The sequence below is a fragment of the Psammomys obesus genome, unplaced genomic scaffold, assembly GCF_907164565.1.
Source record: "Psammomys obesus unplaced genomic scaffold, mPsaObe1.curated_primary_1811, whole genome shotgun sequence".
Taxonomy (NCBI): Eukaryota; Metazoa; Chordata; class Mammalia; order Rodentia; family Muridae; genus Psammomys; species Psammomys obesus.
Window position 1 is genome coordinate 4,610,778 of NW_026596085.1, and position 14,265 is coordinate 4,625,042.

At 38.7% G+C, this 14,265-nt stretch overlaps 1 protein-coding gene across 1 annotated transcript in view; it reads right to left on the minus strand.

Moving 5' to 3' along the window:
* The window catches only part of Arid2 (AT-rich interaction domain 2), a 91,230-nt gene that overhangs the window by 40,363 nt on the left and 36,602 nt on the right, over positions 1 to 14,265 (minus strand). The window contains exons 5-9 of the mRNA XM_055626813.1: positions 4,101 to 4,167; positions 3,760 to 4,010; positions 3,362 to 3,458; positions 3,071 to 3,280; positions 1,975 to 2,142 (exon numbers count right to left, since the gene is read on the minus strand). Of these exons, the coding sequence (XP_055482788.1) occupies positions 1,975 to 2,142; positions 3,071 to 3,280; positions 3,362 to 3,458; positions 3,760 to 4,010; positions 4,101 to 4,167 (793 nt within the window). The remainder of the gene's footprint in view (positions 1 to 1,974; positions 2,143 to 3,070; positions 3,281 to 3,361; positions 3,459 to 3,759; positions 4,011 to 4,100; positions 4,168 to 14,265) is intronic.

The following is a 14,265-nucleotide window of genomic DNA, read 5'->3' on the forward strand; positions in this document are numbered from 1 at the left end:
AAGAAAGAAAGAAAGAAAGAAAGAAAGAAAGAAAGAAAGAAAGAAAGAAAGAAAGAAAGAAAGAAAGAAGAGCAGCAAGCCCTAGCTGCCAGATAAACAATAAAAATAAACTTAATAATTTTTGGATGATTGTTAAAAAATTTAGGACAACTTCGTCCTTGTCCACTTACTGACATGACCTAGATTGTCACCTAGGATCTGCAGTGAAGGTGGCCCTGGCTAATCTACATCACAAAACAAAACCAAGGCTTGAATGAGAAAAGGGACTGCTGGCGTTGAGAGGGATGAAGGGATGGGAGGCAAAGAAATGAGGGGAAGAGAGGAAATAATCAGAATACATTGTAGACACACAGAAAATTGTTGTCAGTTAAAAAAAAAGGGGGGCTAAAACAGGATTGATGCTGTTTTATCCATTCTAGCAATAAATAGCACGCATTCACACATATACATTAACAGCTTCTGGACACAGAAAATACTTCCAAGCACTTGGCTTTTAATGTTTATTTAGAAAACACTTGTTTGATGTACTCCTTTATTACCAAAACTTGTAATTATAGAACAAACGTTTAAACAGAGCTTCATAAAGAAACAAACTTTGAACCTTTATTTTATGACTGACAAGGACTGATAAGAAGATGAGGCAGCAACTTCAAGCATGAATGCATGATATTAGGATTATGTTTTATACGGCTGCTGAGCAAGGGCAAAGTAAAAGAAGGCTTTACAGCATCAGACTTTGTTAAAGACTGTCTTTCCGGTAGAGGTGATAGGACTGAGCTTGGGGCTGTGCATGCTACTGGATGTGCTTTAACACTGATCCAAGAAAGAGCAAAAAGTTTCAAGATTATTTTTTTCCTAAGATGATTATTCTGTAAGAAAGACTTCATTTGTATAGAAAAGGAGAAAACAAGAACAAGAAACTGAGGGTTCCAGAACAAGAGTGGAAAAGGCTGCTCTCTAGAGCAGACTCATAAGTTAGCAGCTCTTCCTGACAAATAGCAGGTGTACAAAGAAGTTTACAAGCAAAAAAATAAGAAGTAGAGGAAGGCCATTCTACACAGCCTCCATATTAACCAACCATAAAAATGACCATCTACACTCAAAGAATAGAAGAAAGGAGAAGTTATCTTGGAGGCAACAGATGGCAAGGAAAGTGAAAGATGATTGCTTTGTTAGGACAAATGAACACTGAACTGGAAAAACAAAACAAAACAAAAAGCAAGAAGCTGACTGAGCTATATTAAATATATTAAAATTAAACAGAACTGAACCATGGGATGCGAAGAAGAATGTCCACAAACAGGCACTTACGCTCTGTGTGTGCATGCGTGCATACACTGCACAGACATCTCCCTGAGCTCTGTCTGATCCCATGGTCTTAGAGCTAACAGTTAACAATAATGGAGGAAGGGAAACTAGAGAGATGGCTCAGCAGGAGTTGTTCCTCTAGAGGACTCAGGTTCAATTCCCAGCAACCACATGGCTTATAGTCATCGACAACTCCAATAGAAGAGGACCCAACCCTCTTCCTGCTTGTGCAGGCACTGCAGGCACACAGTACACAGACAAACGTGCATGCAAAACACTGGCACACAGACACTGAGCCGCACCCCCACACAGAACATGAAGGACACCAAATCCATACCCTGACCACTCGAAAGAACTAGAAGGCAAGGCATGATTAACCTGCTCAGGCATCTACAGATCCCATGACTAAAATCATAAACAATAAGTGCTGATTGCTTGTACATCCTCGGATCTCCTTAATTGTTCTGAACTTGATCCCTGTTTTACCTAGTCCTCCCTCTGTGCTCACCTTAATCTTACTGTATCTACAATGTAGGTTAGCTATAAAACCAAGAGTAATGAAGTCTTCTTTGGCCAACTTCTTTGTCCTGCACATTTGAATTTACCCTTCGTATTAAGTCTTCCACATCCATAAGTATATTGAGAAAGAGCAGATGAAAACACTACCTGGGCCAGACGCTATGTGGGTCTGGGTTTGGACCTGCTCTATAGCTTGTGGCCTCATTTCAGATAAAACTTGATGACTGGAGCTTGGGTGTTCGACAAGTTTTACTGCGGCTAGCGCATCAGGGCCAAACATCTGAATGTCCATGGAAACCAGACACACCAGCATATCTAAAAATCAAAGAAGAGGGTTAGTTAATAGAATTGTAAAGTAACTCCAGCCTGTGAATCAAGGTACATCAGAACTACCTGGGAACTATTAGAAGAAAAGCAGCCCAATCACTAAGGTGATTTACTATCTCTAATGTCTCTATTTTAAATGTTTCTCAAGTAATTCTGATACGTATTCAGATTTGGGGACCACTGATATGGAAAGTGACCTTTTAATTTCCCAATAACAAAAGCTTCAAACTAAATCTTTATTACCTTTATCTGTAGTGTTTATCCATAAGAAAGGCATCACTTCAGCTCCTGAACAAAACACTAACATGCCACGCTTCAATGAGTATACCTAAACTAGCAAGACTGCAGGCTGATGACTTTTAAGACAGTGCCACAGGAATACTGTGCAGAGCTAGAAGGAAGCATCTCACTCAGCTTCAGTCACTTAAAACTCCACACCAATCACTTGAGAAGGAACACCTGAAAGAGTCAGGCACAGTAGTGCTGCTAACTTAGATGTGGACTATAACAAGAAATATCAAGAGGAACATGGACTGTTGACAGCTACAGAATGATGTTGGTTACACAACAGAGGCTCCTTATGTAAAAGGTTAATGCAGAGTGGCATGTCTGAGGAAGTAATAACTCTCCAACACTGAATATAGTCCAGGGTTACTTTTCCCGCATAAAGAAAACAGTTGGGCCGAAGCCATAGCCCAGATGGTGGAGTGTGCTTGTCTAGTGTGCACAAAGCCCCGGGTCCCCAGCACTGTACCAAATGGGTTGTGGCTCCCACCAATAATCCCAGCACTCAGGAGATGTGAGAGGGAAGGCTATCATTGGCTATACAGCAAATTTGAGGACAGCCTGGGCTACACAAGACCTTGTCTCAAAAAATAAGTTGAAATTGAAGTAAAAAGTGTTGATTCTGTCTTACCTATGCTCTTTTCTACTTTTGCAATTTTTGTGCAGGCAATATCTCCCATCTCAGTGAGCATGTATAGCACCTCCAGTGTGGAGGTGACGAGCAGCACATCAGGCAAAGTGAGGTGACAGATTATCTCTCTGTACGAATCTTGATCCACATATTCACAAATCAAAACACCATTGTCCTCTGCTTTACAAAGATTTCCCAAAATTTCCATACCTGAAAAAGCATATGTTTTTATTTCTCGACATAAATGATAAAGTTTGCTTACAAGATATAATGAAAAATTTGAGTTCTCACCTCTCATCTTTAAAAATCTATCCCTTGACATTAGGCATTTTGTAACAGTATGAAACATCAAGTGAGTAGTTTTGAAATCAACAGGGTCCAATAAAAGCTGGAAGAAAGAAAAAACACTGTCATTGAGCAATGCTTCTCCCCAAACTATGCAGCTCAACTTTAACAAAAACAAACAAGACAATGTTGTATTCTTGGGGACAGTTATCACTAAAGTTGAAGTATCATGGTTGGTTGTTTTTTTTCCCCATGATATGCTTTTACAGCACCTTTAAGTTACAAATATATATAATCATTTTAAATCTTGCATATACAGGCGGATACAGAGTGCAATATTTAAAAATTTTAAGGGAAATGTGGATAAAAATAAAAGCCATATTAGGGAACTGCCACGTGCTTACCTCAGCTGCAATATTTCCTAACGTGTCAAGGCCTAATTGCCTTAACGAAATAAAATGACTATGTGCAGAGAGTAATAGGAAACGAAGACAGGTGCGATTAGCTGCCAAGAGCTTAACATTGCTCTCCTCAAAGGAAAGGTTTCGTAAAATCACTGCAATCTGAAGAACTCGCTGTCCTTCAATGTCATTAATGCCCAGCTTTCGAGGTGGATGAAATAAAGATTCCCAAATCCATTCTCCTGATGTATCTTCTACAACAGAAAACACAAATTTCCCTTACGTTGCTACTTCACTGTCATTGCTCCTCTAGCAGCATGTAATAAGCGGTTGTGCTGACTTACCATGAGCCTTGTTTCTGTCAGAAATGAGGTCACGCACTTCATTGTCATCAACAATGTCTTTCCAAAACTGTAATGAGACATAACTTAAATGCTGATGATTTAAAACAAATATGATATTACTTTGAAATCACACATTATATAAAGCTGTAATATTTCTTACTGTTTATCTCAGTTCCTGCAGATATTTTTACAACTACCGATTTAAAGCTCTGACATAATCACTTGCTTCTCACATAGCTTAACATAAAATTTTTATAGACCAACGGTTCTTATTCTGGGCATACAGAGCCTTGTAAGGTATTGTAGGGATTCAGATAGGAAGAAAAGTGACATTTTTATATTCACTAAGTTAAGTGGAATCAAGTACTTCTTTTATTTTTTTGGAATCAAGTAGTTCTTTAGTGGTTTTCACCTGTAGGTATTACATAACAAACCACAGTGAGATTCAAAGCACCTGTGATTTGTTACCCACAGGACTCATATATATTTTCAGATTGTCTTACAACTATGGAAACTATGGCTTATACAAATCAATTTTTCATGAAAACTATGGGAGGCACTAATTTCGTCTATGATTTGTATATAATCACAGTATCCTTCTTTCTAGGCATTTCTGACAGACACACAAGAGTACATTGGTAGGGCAGATGTTGAAGTTGCTTTCCAGTATTTCCAAACTGTTTTTGAACTGTAAGGAGAAAGATATGACTCTTGAAGAAAGCCTTTTTTCAGGGTAAGAACTAACTCCTTTACACTGCTGTATCTTACAAATCTCTGGTTTGTCAATGCTTCTGACCGGGAACTTAAGTTTAACAGTGGAAGTGGTTCATGGTCCCACTCTAATGAGATGCACACATCAATATAACTGCATTCTAGGGATAAAGTTCTTTTGAATTTGGGGCTTTTAGTATAAACAAAGGTTCCCAGGCTGCACCAGGCCACTGAGGATCTACTGCACACACAAAAAGTCTTAAGATATTTGGCAACAATGGAAAAGAACTAAGTTTATTAAAGAAACACAATGTTCAACAGCCAATGAGAAAAAAAAAAAAGAGAGACACAGGTATAGTAAATAATAGATACCAGATGTGGAAATCAAAATGATCAAGGATACAGGTCCAAGAAGATAAAAGACTGAACGTTTCGGCAAAGAAACAGAAACAAATTCTAGAATTAAAACACCTACACCTGACCTTAAAAAGTAAAGGGATTTGATAACTAACAATAGTCAAAGGCGAAAATATTAAGTTTGAAATAGAAAAAGAAACCAAAAGATGACCAGAAACAAAGCCCCTACGAAACAGCACCTTGCCTGGCATGCGGGTGCACACCTTTAATCCCAGCATTCAGGAGGCAGAGGCAGGCAGATCTCAGTGGATTCGAGGTCAGCCTGGTCTACAAAGCAAGTCCAGCACAGCCAGGGCTACACAGAGAACCCTGTCTTGAAGAAAAAAAAAAAAGAAAGAAAGAAAGAGCACCTCAGTGGGAGACAAGTGAGAAAAAAGTAGCCTCCCTGATAAGGGAAGAAGGTTCTGTAAATAAACTAAGTCCTAACCTGCAGAATAAAAAACAAAACCCAAGAATAATAAAACTAAATAAAAGTATAGGAACATTACAATAAAACTCCTCGAAAAGAAAGTCAGAGAGAAACCATAAACACAGACAAAAAGGACAGAAAACCTTAAAATGACAGCAGAGTTTGTGGAACCCAGAAGACACAGACAATAGAAAAGGAACTATTGGAATAATAAGTTTTAGGGAAAATGATCTGATAGGACCCATGGCCTGACCAGTAATGGAGCAAATGGTACTAGAGTACCAACCTCTGGCCTGAATCAACATGCACAGAAATTATTTTTCACGACTGGACAAGACTACGACTACTCAAATAAAGGATACAAATATGGGGGCCCATTGTATTTTATTTCTGGGCCAATGCATACAAAATAGAAAGTTAAGAGATCATAGTGATTGCCAAGATGAACGTATTGTTTAGGGTTTACCTCAAACCAAGGCAGACAGCATTTGAGACAAATCACTATTAAGAAAGGAGCCATAAGGAAAAGGAATTCCACAAATCCAGAGAGGGGTGCCTGCCTGAGTCTAACACTAAGTACAAAGTTCTACATCTGTATGGTTAAATTCCACAAAATAGGAAAAGGGAGGAGACAACAAACACGAAAGAGCTACAATAGGAAGTTTAGAGAACAGAGAAAATACATGATCCCAGCAAACGCAATAGAATTCCTATGGATATCAGGCCTTTATTACAGTAAGAGTCTTCAGCGGCCCCTAATCTCCACATGGTCAAGACTGGGTCGCCACAGAGGGTGGGACTGGGAGGCTGCAGAGCTTTGCAGGATGGAGTCTAGCAGAAGGTTCCTAAATCCTTGTGGATACGCTCCCAAAGGGAACTATGGGAGCCTGCCTGGCTGCACTGTGTTCCGCCTCGTTTCCTGGCCGTGAGAGAATGAATTTGCTCCACCATATGGTCTTGTGGAATTTGTCATATGGACAATGCTACAGTCTCAAGGCACTGAGATGTCTAAAGCTGTAACTAAAATCACGGTCTTCTCTGTAAGGTCATCATTACCAGGGTCTGTCCTGACATACACATGTTGCAGTAGTGACATAAAGCCACCTAAAAAACAAACAAGCAAGCAAAGCCTTGCTATAACAAAGCTTAAAAACATGCAATTACAGAGACAAACCAACTAAGAGCTAAGAACCTGCCAGAAAAAAAGTTTAAAATTCTTTAAGAGACAACAAAATATAGACCTTCTGATGAAATACACACAGTATCTGTACCTGATAAAAAATTTTACTAGACACAAGAATATAGGAAACCTGTCTCACCAAGACAAAAAAAAAAAAAGGCAACAAAACCCCACCAACCAAACAAAACACAGTTTAAGGAAGACTAGTTCTTTACATACGATCAAGGAACAAACAAGGACTTAATAATATTTTTTTTTCTTATTTAGTTATTCAAGACAGGGTTTCTCTGTATAGTCTTGGCTGTCCTGGACTCGCTTTGTAGACCAGGCTGCTGTCAAAATCACAAGATGCCTCTGCCTCCCCAAATGTTGGGGTTAAAGGCACGGGCCACCATGCCCGGCTTAAATTTGTTTTAATAACAAATATGTTCAAGGATTTAAAAAAATGAATATGAAAGGGGAAAAATGGATAATAAAAATACAACCAAATAAGAACTTGAAAACTAGAGCTAGAGAGATGGCTCAGTGGTTAAGAGCACTAGCTGCTCTTCCAGAACACCCAGGTGCAGTTTCCAGGAACTGAAGACAGCGGCTCACAACCATAGTAACTCTGAATCAGGCTCCCTCTCTTGGCCTAAATAGGCACTGCATACATACAAAATCCACAGGCATAAAAACAAATCTCAATTTTAAAAGTTAAGCTTAAAAATCTAACTAGAAATGAAAACAAAACGAGATTGTCCCATCTTGAGAGAGAGAAGCTTTACAAAAATAACATTCATAATGAATGTACACAGGAAAAGATTTAAAAACAAGAACAGAACATTAGTGATATATAAAATATAATTGTTTAATAAATGCATAAATGTAATTCAAATAAATTTGAAGGAAATGAATATACTTTCTTGATAAATGAAAATAACTGTCAAACCCTTTCCAAATTTCACATAAAACATCAGACCATAGATTCACAAAGCTAAGTGAGCAATAGGGAAGGCATGTAAGGGAAAATACAAGGCACATTATAACTTAGGTCATCAATAAGAAAGAAAACAACTCAGCTGGGCAGTGGTGGCGCATGCCTGTAATCCCAGCACTTGGGAGACAGAGGCAGGCAGATCTCTGTGAGTTCAAGGCCAGCATGGTCTATAAAGTGAGTCCAGGGCAACCAAGACTACAGAGAAACCCTGTCTTGAAAAACCAACCAAACGAAACCAAACCAAACCTCAAAGGCAGCTGGAGAAGTTACACAGAGAAGAACACGAACAAAGTCAACTGACTTCTCAAGAAAAATGTGAACAGTGAAAGTACAGACAAGATCCCCAAAGTCTACAGTTTTCATGTGTATATACACACAAACAAATCTCTTAATCCTGGAGGCACAATCAAATACATCAATCATAAAAAAGTTGTTCCTTAGCTTCTTTAGGTGTCCAGATTTTAATATGATTATTCTCTATTATATGTCTAATATCCACTTATAAGTGAGTAGATACCGTGTGTCTTTCTGCTTCTGGGATATCTCACTCAGGATGATCTTTTCTAGTTCCCACCATTTGCCTGTGAATTTCATGATTTCCTTGTTTTTAATTGCTGAGTAGTCCATTGTGTAAATGTACCACAATTTCTGTATCCATTCCTCAACTGGGGGACATCTGGGTTGTTTCCAGATTCTGGTGTTTACGAATAAAACTGCTATGAACATGGTTGGGCAAATGTCCTCGTTGTATACTTGAGCATCTTTGGATATATGCCTAGGAGTGGTATAGCTGGATCTTGAGGAAGCGCTATTCCTAACTGTCTGAAAAAGCACTAGATTGATTTCCAAAGTGGTTGTACAAGTTTACATTCCCACCAGCAGTGGAGGAGGATTCGCCTTTCTCTACATCCTCTCCAGTATGTGTTCTCACTTGAGTTTTTGATCTTAGCCATTCTGATGGGTGTGAGGTGAAATCTCAGGGTTATTTTGATTTGTATCTCCCTGATAACTAAGGACGTTGAGCATTTCTTTAAGTGTTTCTCTGCCATTCAATATTCCTCTATTGAGAATTCTCTGTTTAGCTCTGTACCCCATTTTTGCTGTTTAACTTCTTGAGATCTTTAAATACTCTGGATATTAGCCCTCTATCAGATATAGGGTTGATAAGCATCCTTTCCCAGTCTATAGCCTATCATTTTGTTCTGTAGGACCCTGGGTAAGATGATCAATCTGCATTCAGAAAGGCAAACTGGATAGACCTCAGAAGAAGGGGAAAACAGGGAACAGGACTGAAGCCTACCACCGTGGGCCTCTGAAAGACTTTACCCAGCAGGGTATTAAAGCAGATGCTGAGACTGATAGCCAAACCTTGGGCAGAATGCAGGGAATCTTATTAAAGAAGTGGGAGAAAGAAAGACCTAGAGGGAACAGCAGCTCCACAAGGAGAGCAACAGAACCAAAAATCTGGGCACATGGGTCTTTTCTGAGACTGATACTCTAACCAAGGACCATTCATGGAAATAACTTAGAACTGCTGCACAGATGTAGCCCATGGCAGCTCAGTCTCCAAGTGGGTTCCCTAGTAAGGGGAACAGGGACTGTCTCTGACATGATCTCAGGGGCTGGCCCTTTGATCCCGCCTCCTGAGCAGGGGGGGGGGGAGAGGTTGGGTGGGGAAGGGAGGGAAACAGCCTTACCAGGCCACAGAGGAAGACAATGCAAAGAGAAACTATCTTGAATTAAATAATAATGAAGAGTGAATATTTTTAAAAAATGGACATATGACTACAGCAGTTTGTAGAATGAAATGTATAGAATACAAAAATATTAGGTAATAGAAAGACAAACTGATAATCTAAAAAAAGAACAAGTTAACTTATATATAGTGTGTAAATAACAATTGTACACAGAGATGGAATTGTTCTAGGACCTTGCATTATCCAAGAAGTGGTAAAACAATTTACTAAATGAGCCATTATGCAAATTTCTCTAGTATACACAATGAGATAATAGATAGGATATAACTTCAAATTACAAGTAAAAAATTAGACAATTGACAGCATATAGAGCTGGGTATGATGTTTCATGCCTGTAATCCTATCATTAACGAAGTGATTCCAGCATTGCACTGAGGCAGGAGTTTGATTTTGATGTTAGTCTGGGATACAGAGTAAGGGCCTGCTGCAACAAACAAACAATACTATATTCAGGTGACCATAACAAAACCAACACAAGCTACAAATCTGGAATCTGGTAAACTTAAGAATAAGTATCAAAGTTACTTGGTTTCTGTGAACCAGGAAAATCACCTTCTAAATCAGAGCATCAGAAAAGAAATGAGGAAGAATTTTAAACTGAACTGTAACAAAAACAAGACATCACAAATACATGTCATGAAGGTAAAAATGTACTTGGCATTTCACTGTCATAAATGTACTATACTGTATACATTAGAAAACCAACCATTAAGCCTTAGCTTATTATAAAGGTACAATATACTAAAGCCAAGGAAAACAGCAGAAAGACATATGAACAATAGAAATTAATGAGAAGAAAAGCAACAGCAGGATTCATCAAATCTCCAATATATTTACATCATCTTGTTTGAATGCGATTACGAATTACACTATACTCCAACTATGACTTACATATAAATGAGTATTTTGTGCTAACTTAAAATGTCAGCATCAACTTCCCTGAATTAAGAAAATTATCTAAGAATATGGCATGGGATCTTGGTTTAGTTATGAACAAGAATTAGGAACATAGCTCTATCATGGTAAGAAATTTGCAGGTCTGACATTCATTCTCAGTATCTCTGAGTTTGGGGTTTACAGACCATGCCCTATGTTGTTCACTGCTTGCTCTCGGTTGCCATGGGCTTGATTTCTACACAGGCACTAAAACAGTAATTTCAGAACAGTACTTGTTTTTAAATATCTTACAAATGTAATGTGGTAGCATAAATAAATGAAGTAAAGAAATAAATAAATCATGAATGACAAAATTTATGACTCAAACAAAATACCAGGGACTAAGCCTGTGAGTCAATCAGTAACACTGGGCTCACGAGTTTACAGGGTTACCAGGTGTGGTGCTTTGAACAAGAAAGCGCCCATGGGCTCATATATGTGAATGCTTAGTGACCAGAGAGAGGCACTATTTGGAAAGACTGTGAGGTATAGCCTTATACTTTATACTTATACCTTATACTTATGTCATTTGAGTTACATGTAGAGGTTTTAAAGGCCCATGCCAAGCCCAGCATATCTCTCTCTCTCTCTCTGCCTACAGATGATTAGGATATCCTTCTCAACTACTGTTCCAACATCTGCCTGAATGCTACCATGATCCTTGACATGATGATAATGGACTAAACCTCTGAAACTGTAAGCGAGGGCCCCTCCCTCTCCCACTTAAATGTTTTCTCACATAATAGTTACCTTCGTCATGGTGTCTCTTCACAGCAACAGAACTGTAAGTAAGATACCAGATGTATGTATATTACATAAGCTAGGCCTAAAGTGTATACATTTATTTAAGGATATTTTTAAAATGCATGTAATACCTGCTCAAATGACTAAAAGCAGAAAATATAAGCCTTTAAACCTAGTATCCAGAAGGCAGAGTCAGGTTCATTTCTATGAGTTTCGAGCCTTGTCTATGGAGTGAGCTCCAGGCCAGCCAGGGCTACAGAAGAGAACCCAGTCTCAAAAGATAAAACAAAACAAAACAAAACAAAACAAAAAAAAAATTCCAAAAATTCTATTATAGGATTCCTGAAGTCCAGGAAGCTTATATCTTGTCACATGGTTGCAAAACATCGAAGAGATTAGACAGATAATAAAAATGACAAAAAAGAAAGGTAGAAAGCAAAAGAGCATCAATAAAAGAACAACTCTATGACTAGAATATTGGTAAAACAAACACAAAATGAATCATTATTTGAATATATTATCTGCACTGACAGGCCTAGTTCAGGGTAGTTTTTTTTTTGGGGGGGGGGGAATGGAAGGGTGGAGAGAACATTTTGAGACTGGGTTTTTCTGTGTAGCCCTGGCTGTCTTGGAACTCTCTCTGTAAACCAGGCTGGCTTCAAACTCACAGAGATCCAGCTGCCTCTGCTTCACGAGGGCTGGGATTAAAGGCGTGTTCCACCACCACGCAGCTCCAGGGTGTTTTTTTTATAACATGGAAAGAACACAGATTCAGAAAGGAAAGGAGATATACGTATAAAAATAGGAACCAACAAAACAGATAAAAAGTCTGCTTTCCAAAGCTTCCAATTACACTCAAGCATGAAATTAGAGCACATGCCTTTAGCAAGTGGCCCTGAATAATGAAAGACAAATGAGTATTTTAGAAATGTATTAGAAATAAATCAATTCACTTATATATCTTTTTAGATATATGAATGTTTGTCTGCTTGTATGTATATGCACCACGTTGTATACCTAGTAGCCAAGGAAGTCAAAAGAGGGCTTCAGATGCCCTGGAACTGGAGCTAGGATGACTGAGAGCCTTCATGGGGGTGCTAGGAATCAAGCCCAGATCCTCTGCAAGAGCAACAAGTGCTCTTAACTGTGAAACCAACTTTCCAGCTGAGAAATCCAGTGACACACCAAACCTCTGAACAGACCAACCAACAGGACAGAAGGGAACAGAAGTAGATCCATACATACACAATTATAAAGTTCATGAAAAAGATGAAACTGCAATGAAGTGAGTGGAGCTACAGCAAAAATAAAAAAAAGTGAATTGATTCCTAACTTACATACAATTCTATACAAACTGTATATCTAAACGTGAGTAAAGGTGAAAGGTCAAACAGAATATATAAATATATATTGCAGGTGTCTCACCCAATAGGAATTGCTTAATTTTGATAAAGGAAGGAAGGATAGTTAAGAAACAAAGGAGAAGGGGCATGGACAGCAGGCTTCAGAAGTTCGACTCTCTAGGTAAAAATGACAATATGCCAATCATGAGCGAGCATTTATTGAGCTGTGTCTTTATGCACTTTCTACTTGTGAGGTAAAATTTAATTAGGAGCTTGGAAAAAGTTAATACGTTAAAGAAAATACAGACGCAGCTAGCAGTCTCCTCCATGCCACAGCGCCCTGAAATGTTTCTCGGGGCACATTAGTACGGAGGAGACCACTAGCTGTGTCAGTGGTTGACGGAGATTGGTATAGACCCTAAAAGAACTCCTTGACCCTACCCAGCCAGAAGAAGTAAAGGGGTCTTGGGGCCCTCTACCCACTAACCTTTTCTCTCTCTTACTTAGAGGCCTAAACACCCCAAATAAAGTAGACTTTTAAGAAAGACGACTACTGATGGCTTTCCACTACAAAAAGCAGTCATTAATGTCTAAAAAGGAGAAGAGATGCTTGTAATAAACAGCAAGTTATACAGCAGTGAGGTCACAGCAGCCCCTGACAGAGTGTGTACCTAGCAAGCTGACGCCTGGGCTCATTCACCATCATGGGGGAGCAGCAGGTGGGTGGGTTGATGAAGACAGAATTTTTAAAAAAATATTTATCTATTTTATGCATGAGTGCTCTGAGTGCATGTCTACCTGCAGGCCAGAAGAAAGCACCAGATCTCATTACAGATTGCTGTGAGCCACCATGTGGTTGCTGGGAATTGAACTTGGGACCTCTAGAAGAGCAGACAGTGCTCTTAAGCCCGAGCCATGGCTCCAGCCCCAAGACAGAACTTTTGTATAGAAAAAAAATGTAGCTATATTGAAAGCGTTTATTTACGTGTAGCTGTAACTGAAACAAAAGGCTTTAGTCTTGCCTTTTGCTGTACTTCTGAGCTTGTCCATGGTGCTCATTCAAAACTCAGAACATCACGTCTGTTGAGCTACAAAAGTACATCGCTCTCTTCCATTTTAACTCAGCAACTATTAGCATATCAAGATATATCATATATAACTCAGGTGGGTAGACCACATAAAATTTCATGAAATACCTTTGATTAGAAGGACCTTATAAGTAGTTTTAGTTACTTAAAACTAAAAACTGAATGTTGTCATAAGGGAAGTCAGAGCAGCTTTTTTGTTATAATAGGACCTTACAGAATATGTTTTAACACTTTTACAGCTTAGTATGTACTCAGCTACTTAGATACAAACCCCGTTTTCACGTCCCTTTAAGTAAAACAGCACTAGACACAACCACATTGGCTAACTATTACCTATTCCTTAGACCAAGTCTTGTTTAATCCGAATTTGTGTAGGATTCCAATATCAAAATCTTACTGGAACTAATATGTCATAATTGGTGATAATGAACCTATACAGTATATTTTGGTATTCTGAAGGAATGCTGATTAAGATATAGAGAGCTTAAAAATTTCATCTGAAGATATAGTAAAACCAAAATTTTAAAAAAGCTACGCATGCATCACAAGTTTTAGTGTGTGTGTGTGTGTGTGTGTGTGTGTGTGTGTGTGTGTGTGTGTG